The following is a 16,382-nucleotide window of genomic DNA, read 5'->3' as shown; positions in this document are numbered from 1 at the left end:
TTTAAATGTGCTGCCAGGATAAAATACAGATCTCCTAATAAAATGTGTGTAAATAATTTTCTTTATATTATAGGTCACCGACGAAGCCGGTACGAATAATCGATACATATTTTGGTTAGAAACAGGACAGGCGTTCGTCTTCAAAAGAAGGAGTTTTTGTTACCTACATGCTAAACGTAATTAAAAGAGACACATTCAATACCATAACTCAATTTATTTCAAATTATAAATCATTCTGTTGAGTAATTATTGTTATGAGGAGGCGGATTATTATACGTCCACAATAGGATTTCCGCTCCCTTTCCTTAATTTTTCGAAATTTTTCAGTTTTTATTAGGAAATTCCAATGCTGAAAAAAACGAAATAGCTGAATGTCACATTTTGTGTCGTTGCGGCGCGCTGAGTGCGCCAGTGAGACACGTGAAATGACGGAGAAATACATTTCTCATTCCCATAGGCTCTGCAGAGCCTGCTCTTACAAGAAAGCGAAGTCTTTTCTGTCCTTTGAGAACAGAGACACCACAACAACCTGACACGAAAGGTTTGCATTTGTCTAATGACGGGGGTGCGCAGTGAATGTGGTGCATAGCACGGGCTCTTGTTTGAAGCTACATAATTTAATCAGTTATCGGTCTGGTGCTGACAACGAGCAGGGAAAAATATACACACTGCAAGACAATATTTTATTCTTTTTCAGTTATGTGTCGTTAAATCGTAGCACCTGTGATAGAGTGTGATACATAGAGTGTGATACACACTGCACAATGTCGATTAATGGAAAAATATTATGGCAACCATAAAAGTTACACAATTCTTCGTTGCTAATAGTGCAGCCATCTTCATTGCTGTCAAGGTGGGTGTCATCAATAGACCAACGACCGTAATAAATTCACACAATGGGAATTTATAAAAAAATATTGTGGCATACATAAAAACCATTAAGCGCGTATGTCAAGCCAATCGAGAATCGTAATGAGAATCTGTTCTTTGGTACGTCCGCCGCGTCAAAATACCAGACTTTTCGCAATAAACAGTTACCTGATGTTCTGTAGTTGATACCTGAGCCAGAGACGGTTTTCCTGGTAATTCACTGATGAAATGATCATTTCCAAAACATAAAACAAACAATGGACAGTGTTGTTTGCACTTAGAGAATATCTTACCTGCATGTACTGCGCCCAGCGAGGGTCTTTAGCCATTTCCTCATACGCAGCGAAAAGTCCCATGTTAGCTATCATTGTGAAAACAGCTTCTCCGCCTACCGACAGCAGTTTGTGCACATTCTGGACACCACGCCTGTGAAAACACCCACTTATTACGACTGCTATAGTGAAAATTATTGTTCTCCAGATATTAAATTAACATTTGTTAGAGTAGGACTGTTTGGTAGAGTATAGAATAAGATTTAAGTTTGTCCCAGCATCACGGCGGTTGAGCTGACGAGTACACGCGTCGTGGTGTGCACCCTACGACGCTGAATCACTGCCGTTTTAAGTGATGTGTGTCTGTACTGGCCCAGAATATAGCTCAGGGATGGAGGTGTTGCTTGCTGCATAGTGTGAACTGCTTCTCTCTGTTAGCATGCGATGCTGCTGATATTACCCCAGTCAATGAGGACAATAGAAAGTTTGACTTTTCCTACCGATTGTTGAGTGGCGTCATTCCCTGCCTGACATTTTCGGGGTTGGGTTGGGTTGTTTGGGGGATGAGACCAAACTGCGAGGTCATCGGTCTCAGCGGATTAGGGAAGGACGGGGAAGGAAGTCGGCCGTGCCCTTTCAAAGGAACCATCCCGGCATTTGCCTGGAGCGATTTAGGGAAGCCACGGCAAACCTAAATCAGGATGGCCGGACGCGGATTGAACCGTCGTCCTCCCGAATGCAAGTGCAGTGTGCTAACCACTGCGCCACCTCGTTCAGCCATACATTTTCGTTTTAGCTTGGAGATTACGCACCCATACCTCATTTCTCGCAACAGTTCTACCCAGATATCCATCGTCTGAGACCTGGAAACGCTGCAAACGTTCTTCAAAGATATCAACGCAATAATCTCTCTATCAGTCAACTGATGCTGCACCCATCCCGGCACAACATGGACAGTGTAGTCTTCTGCACCAAGACTAATAGCCCAAATAGTGGCTAATTGGTTTACAGTATGTTTTCTTTCACAAGCTGTTCCACTGTTGCAATTTTTCTGTTCGCCAGTACGCGTTTTCAGCACCATTCATACACTTGCTGCAGGGACACACTCGAATTGTATTGAGGTTTCATTTTTGGATACGTTCCATAGGTTTAACAGCTTTACTACTAAACACACGTGTCACAGATCGCTACTCCAGCGCTGTGAAAGTAGCCAGTGAGGCGACCATCATTGCGTTGACACAGTTTCATTTTCTGTGATGCGACAATATGTAACTTTCGATCATTTGTCAAAAAATGGTTCAAACGGCTCTGAGCACTATGGGACTTAACATCTGAGGTCATCAGTCCCCTAGAACCTAGAACTACTTAAACCTATCTAACCTAAGGACATCAGACACATCCATGCCCGAGGCAGGATTCGAACCTGCGACCGTAGCGGTCACGCGGTTCCAGACTGAAGCGCCTAGAACCGCTCGGCCACACCGGCAGGCCGATCATTTGTCGAAACACAAGAATAACTCCCTCTACTAACAAAATAGATACTTCAAATTTTAGGAATGTTATAGCTCTTTTAAGCTTTTCATCAATCTCGTAATTGACGTCACTGTTTAAAAAATACCTGAACGCTTAGAAGTTTTACAATTCTGACTAAAGTAGCTCGATTTCTAATGAAGGTAGCAGTAGGGTTACTGCAGTCGACCGTACAAGTCAGTCCATTTTAAGCAGGCCAAACTGCAGTCTTGAGGTTGGAATCCATCAGTCACCATACGTCAGCCTGGTTATTGACGTTATATATGTCGCTGTTTTGTAACCATATGTAAAATCGGATGGAGAGAACACAAGCAGCTCCCACAAAGCTCAGAAAAGCGTATTTTATTGAAGAAAATGTAAGGTACTTTAGCACTTGAAAAACCAGCCGATATTACCTTAAATGTGAACATTTTGGGTTAGGTTTGAGCGTGACCGTTATGAGTATCAGTCAATATAGAAACTGTATGCGACACCCGTGGCACTTGTAGTGCAGCCTGTTACCATTTACAGACAATGCCACAAACAGCCTAAAGCTCGTATTAGAAATCGCCCTGGCCTAATCATCAATTTAAATCTACTTACTAATGGAGGTTGTCACATAACCTTCGTTTATCGAAGTAGACCGATAGCGATACCTACCTACAAACTCTTTGAATATAAGCAAAAATTCCATATCTGTAAATTCCATTTTTATACATAAGTCATATTTACCACAACAGTACAATATTGCTTATCGGTTATTGATTGTATTGACGCAAAACAATCCTTCCGAAATTGTACCACAGTGTAAGGTAAGAAATTCGTATTTCGAATGCTGAAACCACATTAATATGTTACCCAATATTTTGTTGCCATGAACTGTGGATCAATAATAGGTAAAGACTATAGTAAAATAGTGCGTTAATTGGGAACCTCCTCATTTAGTTACTTCCAAAACTGTGTCGCATATGAAAAATGAAGTTGTTATGTAATGTTGATATTCAGTTCAATGATTGTTTTGAAAAGTGACATTTATTCAGCACATGCTGAAGGACAAAAAATATGTGTCACGAATTATGCAAACTCCCGTAATCCAAAAGCATCATCTCAGTTAGTATTAGTAAAATATTACGTTGCAAATATTACCGATTCGCAAAATCTAAGAGCAGTTTTATGAGTAAGGAAACGCCTTTCACATGTGAAACTGCATCAATGATTCTTAGCCCTTTCAAATTTTGTGAATTTTTTTTAATTTGGTGATGTAGCTGCCAGGTCTAGTGTCAGGTTCTTCGACTGGCGATTCTTTAACGATTTTTCTGACGTTTCGCCAGCACTAGTGGTTGGCATTGTCAAGCATTCAGTCTCCATCACTGGCGGTGGAATGGAGTCGAGCACGCATCCAGAGATTATACGCTAATGAGCCGAAACATTAGACCACCTGCTTAATAGCTGGTTTGTCCGTCTTTGGAACGAAACACATCACTATTTTGGGTAGAAATCCGACACTTTGTGGGTAGGTTTGTGGAGGTGTGTGGCATTAGACGTCTACGCACGGGTTATGTAATTCGCGTAAATAACGGGCCGCTGAGTTACGTACGCGGTGATGGTGCCCGATAGCGAAGCAGATGGGTTCCATAGGATTTCCATTAGGCGAATTTCGTCGTCACAACATCACCGTGAGTTCAGTATTCACTATTATACCCCTGTTTTGGCTCCCGGACAAGGACAGTTATACTGCTGAAAGATGACATCGCCTTCGGGGAAGACATCGAGCATGAAGGGATGCAGGTAGTTCACAGCTGTCAGCATATGTTCGATTACCACCACAGGTCGTAAGCAAAGCGCAGGAGAATGTGTCCATAGCAAATACTGCTCCCACCAGCCTGCGTCCGTGGCGCGCTGCACGTTTCGAGCCAGCGTTCGCCTCGATGGCGGCGTTTGTGGAGACGACCATCGACTTAGTGTAGCAGAAATGTGTTTCACCCGAAGAGTCGACACGTTTATATTGATTGATCGACGGTCGAATCCTGATGGTCCCGTACCCACTGCAATCGTAATTGACTATTTGGTTGGGTCAACTTGCGAACACCTAGGGGTGATCTGCTCCAGAGCTCCACGTTCAAATGGTTCAAATGGCTCTGAGCACTATGGGACTCAACTTCTGAGGTCATTAGTCCCCTAGAACTTAGAACTAGTTAAACCTAACCTAAGGACATCACACACATCCATGCCCGAGGCAGGATTCGAACCTGCGACCGTAGCGGTCTCGCGGTTCCAGACTGCAGCGCCTAGAACCGCACGGCCACTTCGGCCGGCCTCCACGTTCAACAATGTACGATTAACGGTATGCTCCGAAACACTTCTCGCGCCTGTAGCACGAATCCTAGGCCTAATTTCACGCGCGCGAATGGTAAGTAAGCAGTGAATTAAACTTATAGGTTAGCCGAGCGGTCTAGGCGCTGCAGTCATGGACTGTTCGGCTGGTCCCGGCGGAGGTTCGAGTCCTCACTCGGGCGTGGGTGTCTGTAATTGTCCTTAGGGTAATTGAGGTTAAGTAGTGTGTACGATTAGGGACTGATGACCTTAGCAGTTAAGTCCCATAAGATTTCATACACATTTGAACATTTTTTTTAAACTTATAGGTAAACGTTTCCAGTTGGTATAAATGTAAGTGTTGCTACATTAGTGGAAGATGAACGGGAGTTAGATTTTAGCATACAGCCTCCATCTAAACAGTGTTTAACAGAAAGTAATCAGAAACTCCCAGTTCATCTTCGCCAAAGCAGTTATAATCACATTAGTATGCAGTATCAGTTATCTTTAGTACACCAGAACATTCAGGGACTCAGAAATAAAGTTGATGAACTACTCATTTGTATTGATGAAATGAATTCATCTAACCAAATTGACATAATCTGCCTCTCTGAACATCAAGTGATCACTGGTATAGATATGTTTGACATTTCAGGATTTAAGCTACCTTCCTACTTCTGCAGAGTAGATATGGATGGAGGAGGAGTTGCCACATTTATTATAAACTGCCATAAATTCAAGAACATTGACATTAATAAATTCTGTTTAGAGCAGCATCTAGAAGTATGTGCAACAGAAGTAGAGTTCCATGACAGATCCTATATAATAGTAACTATTGACAGAGCACCTGCAGCAAATTATAATCTATTCATAAATCATCTAGAAGCTCTTTTGGGTTATTTAACAGGAAGAAACAAAGAAATTTTGATTGCTGGTGACTTTAATACAGATTTTCTAATGCAGTCTTCCAGTAAATATTTACTGCAGTTAGTAATGTTGTCTTTCAATCTAACTCACACTGTAAACTTTCCAACTAGGATCACTAAATCCTCAAGGACAGCCATTGACAACATTTTTATACACAAATCAAACGAACAAACTCATATCATAAAACCTGTAAGAAATGGACTATCAGATCATGACATGCATCTCCTTGTTTTAGATGTAAATTCTAAGCAGATTATCAAGACTGCTAAATCTGAGTACAGGAGAGTAGTCAATCAACCAAAAATTGAGTGTTTCAGAAAACTGCTCGAAGATATGAACTGGAAAGATGTATATAGTGCTCATGACATGAATGAAAAATATAACACATTCATGAACAATGTCAGTACCATGTTTGAAAACTGTTTTCCTCTAAAAGTTACTCAAATTAAACAGAAGCCTATGATAAAACCATGGATTACCCAAGGAATAAAGATTTCCTGTAAGACAAAAAGGAAAATGTATCTGTCGACCAAGAATAGCTCCAATGCTGATGATTTAACTAAATATAAGGAATACTGTAAAATATTAAAAAAAGTAATTCAGACATATAAACAAATGCACTACGAGAAGAAGATAGCAATGTCAGGGAACAAAATAAAAACAATATGGGATATGGGAGACTGGTAGACCCAGAAAGATACAGGAGCAAATAGCGTTAAGGGTGGATGACACATTAGTAACCGATGGGCACAGTGTGGCAAATCTATTTAACAAGTACTTTATATCCGTTACTGATAGAGTGGGATTGTCAGGATCAGTAAATAATGCCCTTGAATATCTGAAACTAGCCTTTACAAATAGCTTCAAGTACATGAATACGTCACTCACTTCACCAAAAGAAATAACTTCCATAATAAAATCTTTAAAAACAAAGCATTCTCGTGGTTATGATGAAATATCAACAAAATTAATTAACACATGTTCTTGTGAGTTTAGTACAATTCTAAGTTACTTGTGTACCCAGTCAATTATAACTGGGACATTTCCTGACTGGCTAAAATATGCAGATGTTAAGCCTCTATTCAAGACAGGGGATAAAGAGATACCATCAAACTACAGACCGATTTCACTTTTGCCAGCATTCTCAAAAATTTTAGAAAAAGTAATGTGCAGGCAGCTTCTCAACCATCTGCCCACAAATAAGATATTATCAAGAACACAGTTTGGATTTCTGAAGGGTTCTGATATCGAAAAGGCACACCTACAGTGAAAATGTACTTAATTCATTAAATAACAAATTACAAGCAGCAGGTATTTTCTGTGAGTTTTCAAAGACATTTGATGGTGTAAACCACAACATCCTTTTAAATAAATTAGAATTCTATGGTGTCATGGGCAGTGCTGCAAAATGGTTCAAGTCATACCTAGCTAACAGGAAACAAAGGGTTTCAGTACAAGGGACTAGTGAATTAAGTCATCAGTCATCATCAGAATGGGAAGAAATTACATATGGTGTCCCACAAGGATCCATCTTAGGGCCATTGCTTTTTCTTGTGTACATTAATGATCTCTCATCAGTTATACTGCCAGAAGCAGAGTTCGTTTTGTTTGCAGGTGATACAAGTATTGCAATAAATAGAACGTCGAGTGTAGTTCTAGAAAGGTCTGCTAATGACATTTTCATGGATATTAATAAATGGTTTAAAGCCAACTCACTGACATTAAACTTCGAAAAGACTCACTATATGCAATTCAGAGGTTTCCACCCAGCATATGCATAAAGTATAAGGAAGAGCAGATAAAAGAGGTTGACAGTCTTAAATTCCTGGGATTACAACTTGATAATAAATTCAGTTGGGAGGAGCACACCACAGAACTGCAGAAATGCCTTAACGAATCTGTATTTACAATTCGAGTGTTAGCAGACATAGGCGACATAAAAATGAAAAAGCTTGCATATTTTGCCTACTTTCGTTCCATAATGTCATATGGTACAATATTTTGGGGTAACTCTTCAAGTCAAACAAAAGTTTTCAGAGTCCAAAAGCGTGTAATATGTATTATTTGTGGAGTAAATTCACGGACATCCTGTAGAAACCTCTTCAAAGAACTGGGTATACTAACTACTGCCTCTCAGTATATTTACTCCTTAATGAAATTGCCCTAAATAATATATCTCTTTTTCCAACAAACAGCTCAGTTCATACATACAATACCAGGAACAAAAATGATCTGCACAAGGACTTAAAAGCACTTACTTTAGTTCAAAAAGGGGTCCACTACTCAGGAATACTCATCTTCAACAATTTGCAAGCAAACATAAAAAAATTTAGTTACAAATAAAGGTCAGTTTAAAAGGAGCCTGTAAGACTTACTAGTGGACAACTCCTTCTACTCCATTGACGGATTTTTTAATAGAAACAAATGATGTATTGTATATACTCATACTATTAGTATTGTTATTTCAGCTTAAAAAAATGACATGTTCTGCATCCACAAGGATCTCCTCAGCACGGATCTATGGAACGAAAAACTAATCTAATCTAATCTACTTGTGCGTGCACCAGCATTGCGCTCTTCCGGTAGAGATGCCAGAGATCACCATCTATCCTACTTTACAGAGCAGAACAAGCCTCCGAGCCCCATGTTCTGTGAAGAGTCGTGGACATCCAACCATTTAGCGCCGAGTAGTAGTTTCACTATTTTTCTACCTCTTTCTGCCTCTTTCAGTAGATGCTCAAGACAGTAGTCCTGAATATTCGACCGGCTTCGCCGTTTTCGACATACTCGTTCACAGACTCTGGGTAACAATAATCTGTCCTTTGTCAAAATCGATTATCTCAATAGATTTCCTGATTTGTAGTGCATATTTTCGCTAGGGTGACCCCCATCCGTGTCTTCTCCGCTTACATACTTTTGTTACGGCGTCACGTGCCTCCAAAGCCACCAGGCGGCATCCAACGTCGCTGCTGTCAGTGGTCATAATATTTTGGCTTATCAGTGTAATTATGTACATGTCGCGCCAACGTCTGAGCCGAAGGCTTTTCCCTGGTCATTACCAATGTGGTTCTCCCCTTACCACTTATAACGTCGTTGGTTGCAGCACAGGAATCCAGGATCCGTTTTTCTTGGAACTTTCCTCAAAAATGGTTCAAATTGCTCTAAGCGCTATGGGACTTAACATGTGAGGTCTCAGTCCCCTAGACTTAGAACTGCTTAAACCTAACTAACCTAAGGACATCACACACATCCATGCCAGAGGTAGGATTCGAACCTGCGACCGTAGCAGCAGCGGGGTTACGGACTGAAGCGCCTAGAACCGCTCGGCCACAGCGGCCGGTGGAACATTCCTCTTTCTTGTTGAAGCTACTGGGCCATAATATGACCTTTGTTTCTTGTTGCTAGGTGGGGTCGCTTCAGAGATATGAAGGTCAACTTTGTTTTTCTAAATGGGATGCTATAGTTTCTGATAGAAGCTATCGAGACGAATCCTATGATGTGCAGCAGTAAGGTCTTTGAAGGTCAACGAAGGTAAAAAAGGTAGCATGAACGTCCATTTACAGAAGGGGTTCGAAGTGATGACCATTGGTATTAGTGCAGTGCTGCAATCTTCTTATCATGGATTGAGTGGTGTTCCTTATCACATCGGCACTTATCGAAGCACATGCATTCACAATTCTCTCTCGTATATCGTGGAAATAGTAAATATTCGCCGAATACGGCGTATCCATCTAACGTGCCATTGACATGTAACCACCATTCGACGGTTTCACAATACAACACTAATAGGAGCGGTAAGACTAGTATCGTCGAATCAGCGAATGTGAATGACGTATTCCTTCGAAGAACAGGTCCATATGCTTCTCATTTGCGGAGAGTGCCAACAAAATTCAATGAGAGCTAGAGGCTTACACGCTGAAAGATATCCTCAACGTACTCACCCTACACGTCGTAAATTTAAATATGTGTATGATAAATTGAGAACAACTGGATCTTTAGCGCATCGGAAAGATAACCGGCAAAGGAAAGTTACTAACGAGGATACGGAAATTGGTACTCTTGCCACTGTGGTTCGAGATCCTTGTGTTAGTTCGCATCAATCGCAAGGGAATCTGGCGTGAGCCAGAGTAGTGTTGTTCGTGTTCTGCATCGCCATAAATATCATCCTTACCATATCAGTCTCCACCAAGAATTAACTGGTACGGATAGTATGCGTCGCATTGAATTCTGCCGATGGGCTCAACTTCAGATTCAGAGGGATGACACATTTATTAATTTGATTTTATTTACTGACGAGTCTACATTCACGAACTATTGAAATGTTAATTTGCATAACATGCATTATTGGGAAACTGAAAATCCATGTTGGCTGCGGCAAGTTGCTCATCAAAAACCGTGGTCGGTAAATGTACGGTGTGGGATTCTGGAGGACAGAATTATAGGCCCCTATTTCATCGAAGGAAATCTAGCACACCACATTCCTGCAAGAAACATTAGGTCTGTTATTGGAAGAAATACCTTTAGGAAGAAGGAATAAAATGTGGTATCAACGCCATGGGAGTCCGGCACATTTTTCGCTGATGGCTAGAAATGAGTTGCAGCGACAGTTGCCAAATCGTTGGATTGAGCGCGGAAGAGGTGTGTCGTAGCCGGCTCGTTCGCCAGACTTGACGGGTCTGAATTTTTTCTTGTAGGGATTCGTAAAAGACATTGTTTATAAAGACGTTCCAACTACACCTGAAGATATGCGAGAGAGAATTGTCAGAGCGTGTGCTTCGATAAGTGCCGAAGTGATAATGAATACCACTCAATCCATGATAAGAAGATTGCAGCACTGAATTGATACCAATGGTCATCACTTCGAACTCCTTCTGTAAATGGACGTTCATGGCACTTTTTTGACCTCCGTTGACCTTCAAAGACCTTGTTGTTACACATCATTGGATTCGTCTCGATCCCTGCTATCAGAAAATAAGTACCAAACTATAGCATCCCATTTAAAAAAAAAACAAAGTTGACCTCCATATCTCTGTAGAGACCCCACCTAGCAATGAAAAACAAACGTCATATTATGGCCTCCGATGTCCCATGCAACGTTTGTCCCACAAACTTTTCAGCTCCTGTCATACTTTCGGAGTTTTTCTTGGTGACAACAGTTAGTGACTCACCCTGTATATATATACCAAACAAATTAATAAGAGATGGTTCTGGTTCCCCAAGGTACACAAGACGGATCAGAACACTGTTGCAGAGGCAACGAAGAAACCATGTCAAATTTAAAACAATGCAAAATCCCCAATATTGGCGAAGTTACCACAAGTTCGAACTTCAGCACGATCTTGAGTGTGAGATGCTTTTAATATCTTCCACAACGAAACTCTGTCTTTAAATAAGGCAGAAAACCCAGAAAGATTCTGGTTGTGTGGAAGAACACCAGCGGAAAGACGCAATCAATATCTTTATTGCGAGATAGCAGTGTTAATGTTATTGATGACAGTGCCACTATATCAGAGTTATAACCACAGTTTCTCGAAGTTCCTTCACCAAATAAGATGAAATAAATGTTCCAGAATTCTAATCGGGAGCAGCTGCGAACAAGAGTAACTTAGGTATAGATATCCTTGGTGCAGCGAAGCACCTTACTTAATAAAGGTAAGGCCTCCAGTCCATATTGTACACCAACTTGTTTCAGGGTATACTGATACACTAGCTCCACACTTAGCAATCGTATACAACCGCTCGCTCAGAGCACAGGCCAAGAAAGGAAATCGCAGTAATCCGCTGAAATACAGCCCCAGATTACTAACGGCGATCTGTAGTAGGTTATTGGAAAATTATCAATTTCCTCGAAGAAAACGATTTTTTTGCCAAATGGCCAACACGGATTCATCAAATATCGTTCTTGTGACTATTTCTTCAATATCACGAAGTAATGAGTGCTGTCGACAGGGGACGTCAAACTTCAGATTTCCAGAGAGCTTTCGACAGCGTTCCTCACAAGTGACTTCTAATCATACTGCGTGTGTACAGCGCATTGTCTCAGTTATGCCACTAGATTCGTGCTTTCCAGTCAGAATGGTCATAGTTCGTAGCAACTGACGGAAAGTCATCTAGCAAAACGGAAGTAACATCCGGCGTTCCCCAAGCAAGTGTTATGGGCCCCCTGATGTTCCTGATCTATTGATGCAATTCACGAGACGATCTCGTAGGTCGTTTGCAGGTGATGCTGTCATGTACCGTCTTGTAAAGTCATTAGATGGTCCACACCAATTGAAAAATAATTTAGACAAGATGGTGCAATCGACTAAATAATGATAAGTGTGAAGTCATCCGCATCAGAATCCGCTAAATGTCGATTACACGATAAATTCCACAAATCTAAAGGCTGTCAATTCAACTAAATACCAAGGGATTAGAGCTACAAATAAGTTAAGCTGGAACGATCATATAAATAACGTCGTGGAGAATGCGAATCAAAGACTCAGATTTATTGGCATAATACATACATCAAAAAAATTTTGCATCACCCCAGTTCCCACAACTCCTAACGATAGACGTTGACTGCGGATACTGTATCACAGATACAGTCCCTTTGACTATCCAGAGAGCCGGCCGCGGTGGTCGTGCGGTTCTAGGCGCTCCAGTCCGGAGCCGCGCTGCTGCTACGGTCGCAGGTTCGAATCCTGCCTCGGGCATGGATGTGTGTGATGTCCTTAGGTTAGTTAGGTTTAAGTAGTTCTAAGTTCTAGGGGACTGATGACCACAGCAGTTGAGTCCCATAGTGCTCAGAGCCATTTGAACCATTTGAACTATCCAGAGATTTCCATAAACCCGCCCAAAGATGTAAACAACCATGCACGAGCAGAGCCTATTAGACGGAGGGGATCCGACAGCTGATCAGTTTCAGTCATTCCACCAAGAAGGAGGTACATGGCTCGTGTTGTCTGTAGTTCAACCATTCCTACACGGCCAATACCGCGGTACGATCGCGTCCGCATTGTTTCTTTGTGCAAGGAAGTGCTCTCAACAAGGGAAGTGTCCAGGGGTCTAGGAGTGAACCAAAGCGATGTTGTTCGGACATGGAGGAGACACAGAGAGACAGGAACTCTTGGTGACATGCCTCGCTCAGGCCGCCCAAGAGCTATTACTGCAGTGGATGACCGCTACCTACGGATTATGGCTCGGAGGAACCCTGACAGCAACGTCACCATGTTGAATAATGCTTTTTGTGCAGCCTCAGACGTCGTGTTATGACTCAAACTGTGCGTAATAGGCTGCATGATGCGCAACTTCACTCCCGACATCCATGGCGATGCCCATCTTTGCGGCCACGACACCATGCAGCGCGGCACTGATGGGCCCAACAACGTGTCGATTGGACCGCTCAGGATTGGCATCACATTCTCTTCACCGATGAGTGTCGCATATACCTTCAACCAGACAATCGTCGGTGACGTGTTTGGAGCCAACCCGGTCAGGCTGAACGCCTTAGACACACTGCCAAGCGAGTACAGCAAGGTGGAGGTTCCCTGCTGCTTTGGGGTGGCATTATGTGGGGCCGACGTACGCCGCTGGTGGTCATGGAAGGCGTCGTAACGGCTGTACGATACGTGATTGCCATCCTCCGACCGATAGTGCAACCATATCGGCAGCATATTGGCAAGGCATTCGTCTTCATGGACGATAATTCGCTCCTCCATCGTGCACATCTGACTTTCTTCAAGATTGCGACATCGCTCGACTACAGTGGCCAGCATATTCTCCAGACATGATCCCTAGCGAACATGCCTGGGATAGATTGAAAAGGGCTGTTTATGGATGAGGTGACCCACCAACCACTCTGAGGAATCTACGCCGAATCGCCCTTGAGGAATGGGATAATCTGGACCAACATTGCCTTGATGAACTTGTGGATAGTACTCCACGACGAATACAGGCATGCATCAATGCAAGATCAGTAGTTACTGGCTATTAGAGCTACAGGTGTATACAGCAATCTGGACCACCATATCTGAAGGTCTCGTTGTTTGGTGGTACAACGTGTGTGGTTTTAATGAGCAATAAAACGGGTGGAAATGATGTTTATGTTGATCTCTGTTCCAGTTTTCTGTACAGGTTCCGGAACTCTCGGAACCGAGGTGATGCAAAACTTTTTTGATGTGTGTACTTACAAAATACAGCAGGTATACCAAGGAGACTGGCTACACTACACTTGTCCGTCCTCTTCTGCAGTATTGTTGCATTGTGTGGTTTTCGCATCAAACAGGATTGCTGGAGGACATCGGAAAAGTTCAAAGAATGGCAGCTCACTTTGTAATATCACGAAATGTGGTTCAAATGGTTCAAATGGCTCTAAGCACTATGGGACTTAACATCTGAGGTCATCAGTCCCCTAGACTTAGAAACTACTTAAACCTAACTAACCTAAGGACATCATACTCATCCATGCCCGAGGCAGGATTCGAACCTGCGACCGTAGCAGCAGCGCGGTTCCGGACTGAAGTGCCTAGAACTGCTCGGCCACAGCGGACGGCCGCGAAATATGGAAGAGAGTGGATCACCATAAGAGAAATCAGAGCTCGACGGAAAGATTTAAGTGTCCGTTTTGCCCATATACAAAAGCTCATTCATCTTTGAAAAACCAGTGTTATTCATGAATAAATGAATAAGTAATTTGTTCATGGTTATTTTTTGTCGTTGCACATTTGATCTGCACAAAAAGAGTAAAAAGAGAAAGCCGTTTATATAGGAACGCTACAGCTAATGCATATTTGTAGTAAAGAGTCACATAGTCTTTAGATCATATAACCCATATAAATAACATTATATGAATATTTTTTGGGTATTGCACGATTGATCTGTACAACACACAAAGCAAAAAGAAAAAGCTATTTATACACGCATGTTACCGCTAATGCATATGAGTAGGAAAACATGATAGACCCTTTAGATCGGATAGCACATATAAATAACTTTATACTCCCGAAAGTCATAAGACATCCATTTTGAACACATATTTCATTTCTGGGCTTACACTCATCGAAAAATCTAAAACACATAATTTCTTGCTGCCTCATTTGGCAGGCTCAGTAGATATGACTTTATTCGTACAAATATGGAAAATGAAGCTTCGTGGATGAGATACGTTCGTTTTATTAAACAGTTCTCTTGTGAACTTGTTATTTTCTCTATTTTGTATCCTCAAGATTTAGATCCTATATGATGAACATACGTTGTACTTTTTGATAGAAGCCCAAGTTTAGGTTGAATGTCAGAACTTAACTGGAACTACCTTCAGTACCACCAAAACTTGTATCCATACTGATATCAGTGTTACATCTGTCGGATAAACTCTAGCGTACGATTCCACCCGTCAGCTTCGACAAATGACTCATACTGAGCTCAAAGATGCAACAAACACAAGTTTTCAAAATGACGAACAGTACTTGTAAACGTTTCCATGGTGCCAAAACGTAGTCACGAACTATAACAGCGCGAAAAACTTAATTTACTATTATAGAAACTAACGGGACAACCACGAGAAAATGGGGTTTTGGAGGTGTAGAAAATAACATCTAACAATCTCAGAATCACAATAACAGTAAAATATAGGAAAAACAAAAAAAGTTAGGAACAAGATATACCTATCGAAAAATCACGTAAGCTGAAAAAAAAATGGTTCAAATGGCTCTAAGCACTTTGGGACTTAACATCTGAGGTCATCAATTCCCTAGACTTAGAACTACTTAAACCTAACTAACCTAAGGACATCACACACATCCATGCCCGAGGCAGGATTCGAACCTGCGACCGTAGTGGTCGCGCGGATCCAGACTGTAGCGCCTAGAACCGCTCGGCCAGCCCGGCCGGCCATGACGACGTGACTCAAAGCCGAGAATTGTAATCTTGTGCTAGAGTTGACCCAACCTATCAGTACAGAACGAAACTGTAGTTAGTGTTAAATGTTCTTTGACGTACATTAGCGAAATGTGAGTGTCTTTTGACGGTTAACTGCGTTTGTATTTTGTCATTTTGTATGTATCTTGCAATGACCAGTCATACATGTGCTAATTTTTTTACCTGTTTTTGATTCTTCCAGTACGCCCTTATAAGATGATTCGCATCCCAGATATGACCTACAACAAATTATTCTTTTAAGAAGCCTAGCGGCTATATGATGCTTTGTCATAATTATACATGGGGCTTTCAAAATGTAATCCAGCACTTTTTTCTTGGCCGATATCGATTGTAGAAACGTGGAATTTGTTGGGGGAACACCATGGAATATTCTCGCGTCAGTCCCCGTAGTTTCATGAAGTTCCGACAGGTGGCGGCGCTATACGTAGCCCTCAAAATGGCGTCTGTAACGGAGGTCAGTTCCGAGCAGAGAGCTGTCATTGAGCTTCTTTTGGAGGAAATCAGATCACCACAGTTTGTATTGCATTGTATTGTATGTTAACCGGGGTCTAGAAACGACTACCGCAGTCCACT

At 41.8% G+C, this 16,382-nt stretch overlaps 1 protein-coding gene across 1 annotated transcript in view; it reads right to left on the bottom strand.

Moving 5' to 3' along the window:
* Positions 1–16,382, bottom strand: part of LOC126234957 (juvenile hormone acid O-methyltransferase-like) — a 48,447-nt gene that overhangs the window by 17,347 nt on the left and 14,718 nt on the right. The window contains exon 3 of the mRNA XM_049943695.1: positions 1,164–1,296. Within this exon, the coding sequence (XP_049799652.1) occupies positions 1,164–1,296 (133 nt within the window). The remainder of the gene's footprint in view (positions 1–1,163; positions 1,297–16,382) is intronic.

Source organism: Schistocerca nitens, chromosome 2 (assembly GCF_023898315.1).
Source record: "Schistocerca nitens isolate TAMUIC-IGC-003100 chromosome 2, iqSchNite1.1, whole genome shotgun sequence".
Taxonomy (NCBI): domain Eukaryota; kingdom Metazoa; phylum Arthropoda; class Insecta; order Orthoptera; family Acrididae; genus Schistocerca; species Schistocerca nitens.
The sequence above is the reverse complement of the archived record's forward strand: the minus strand, read 5'-3'. Positions and strand labels throughout refer to the sequence as shown.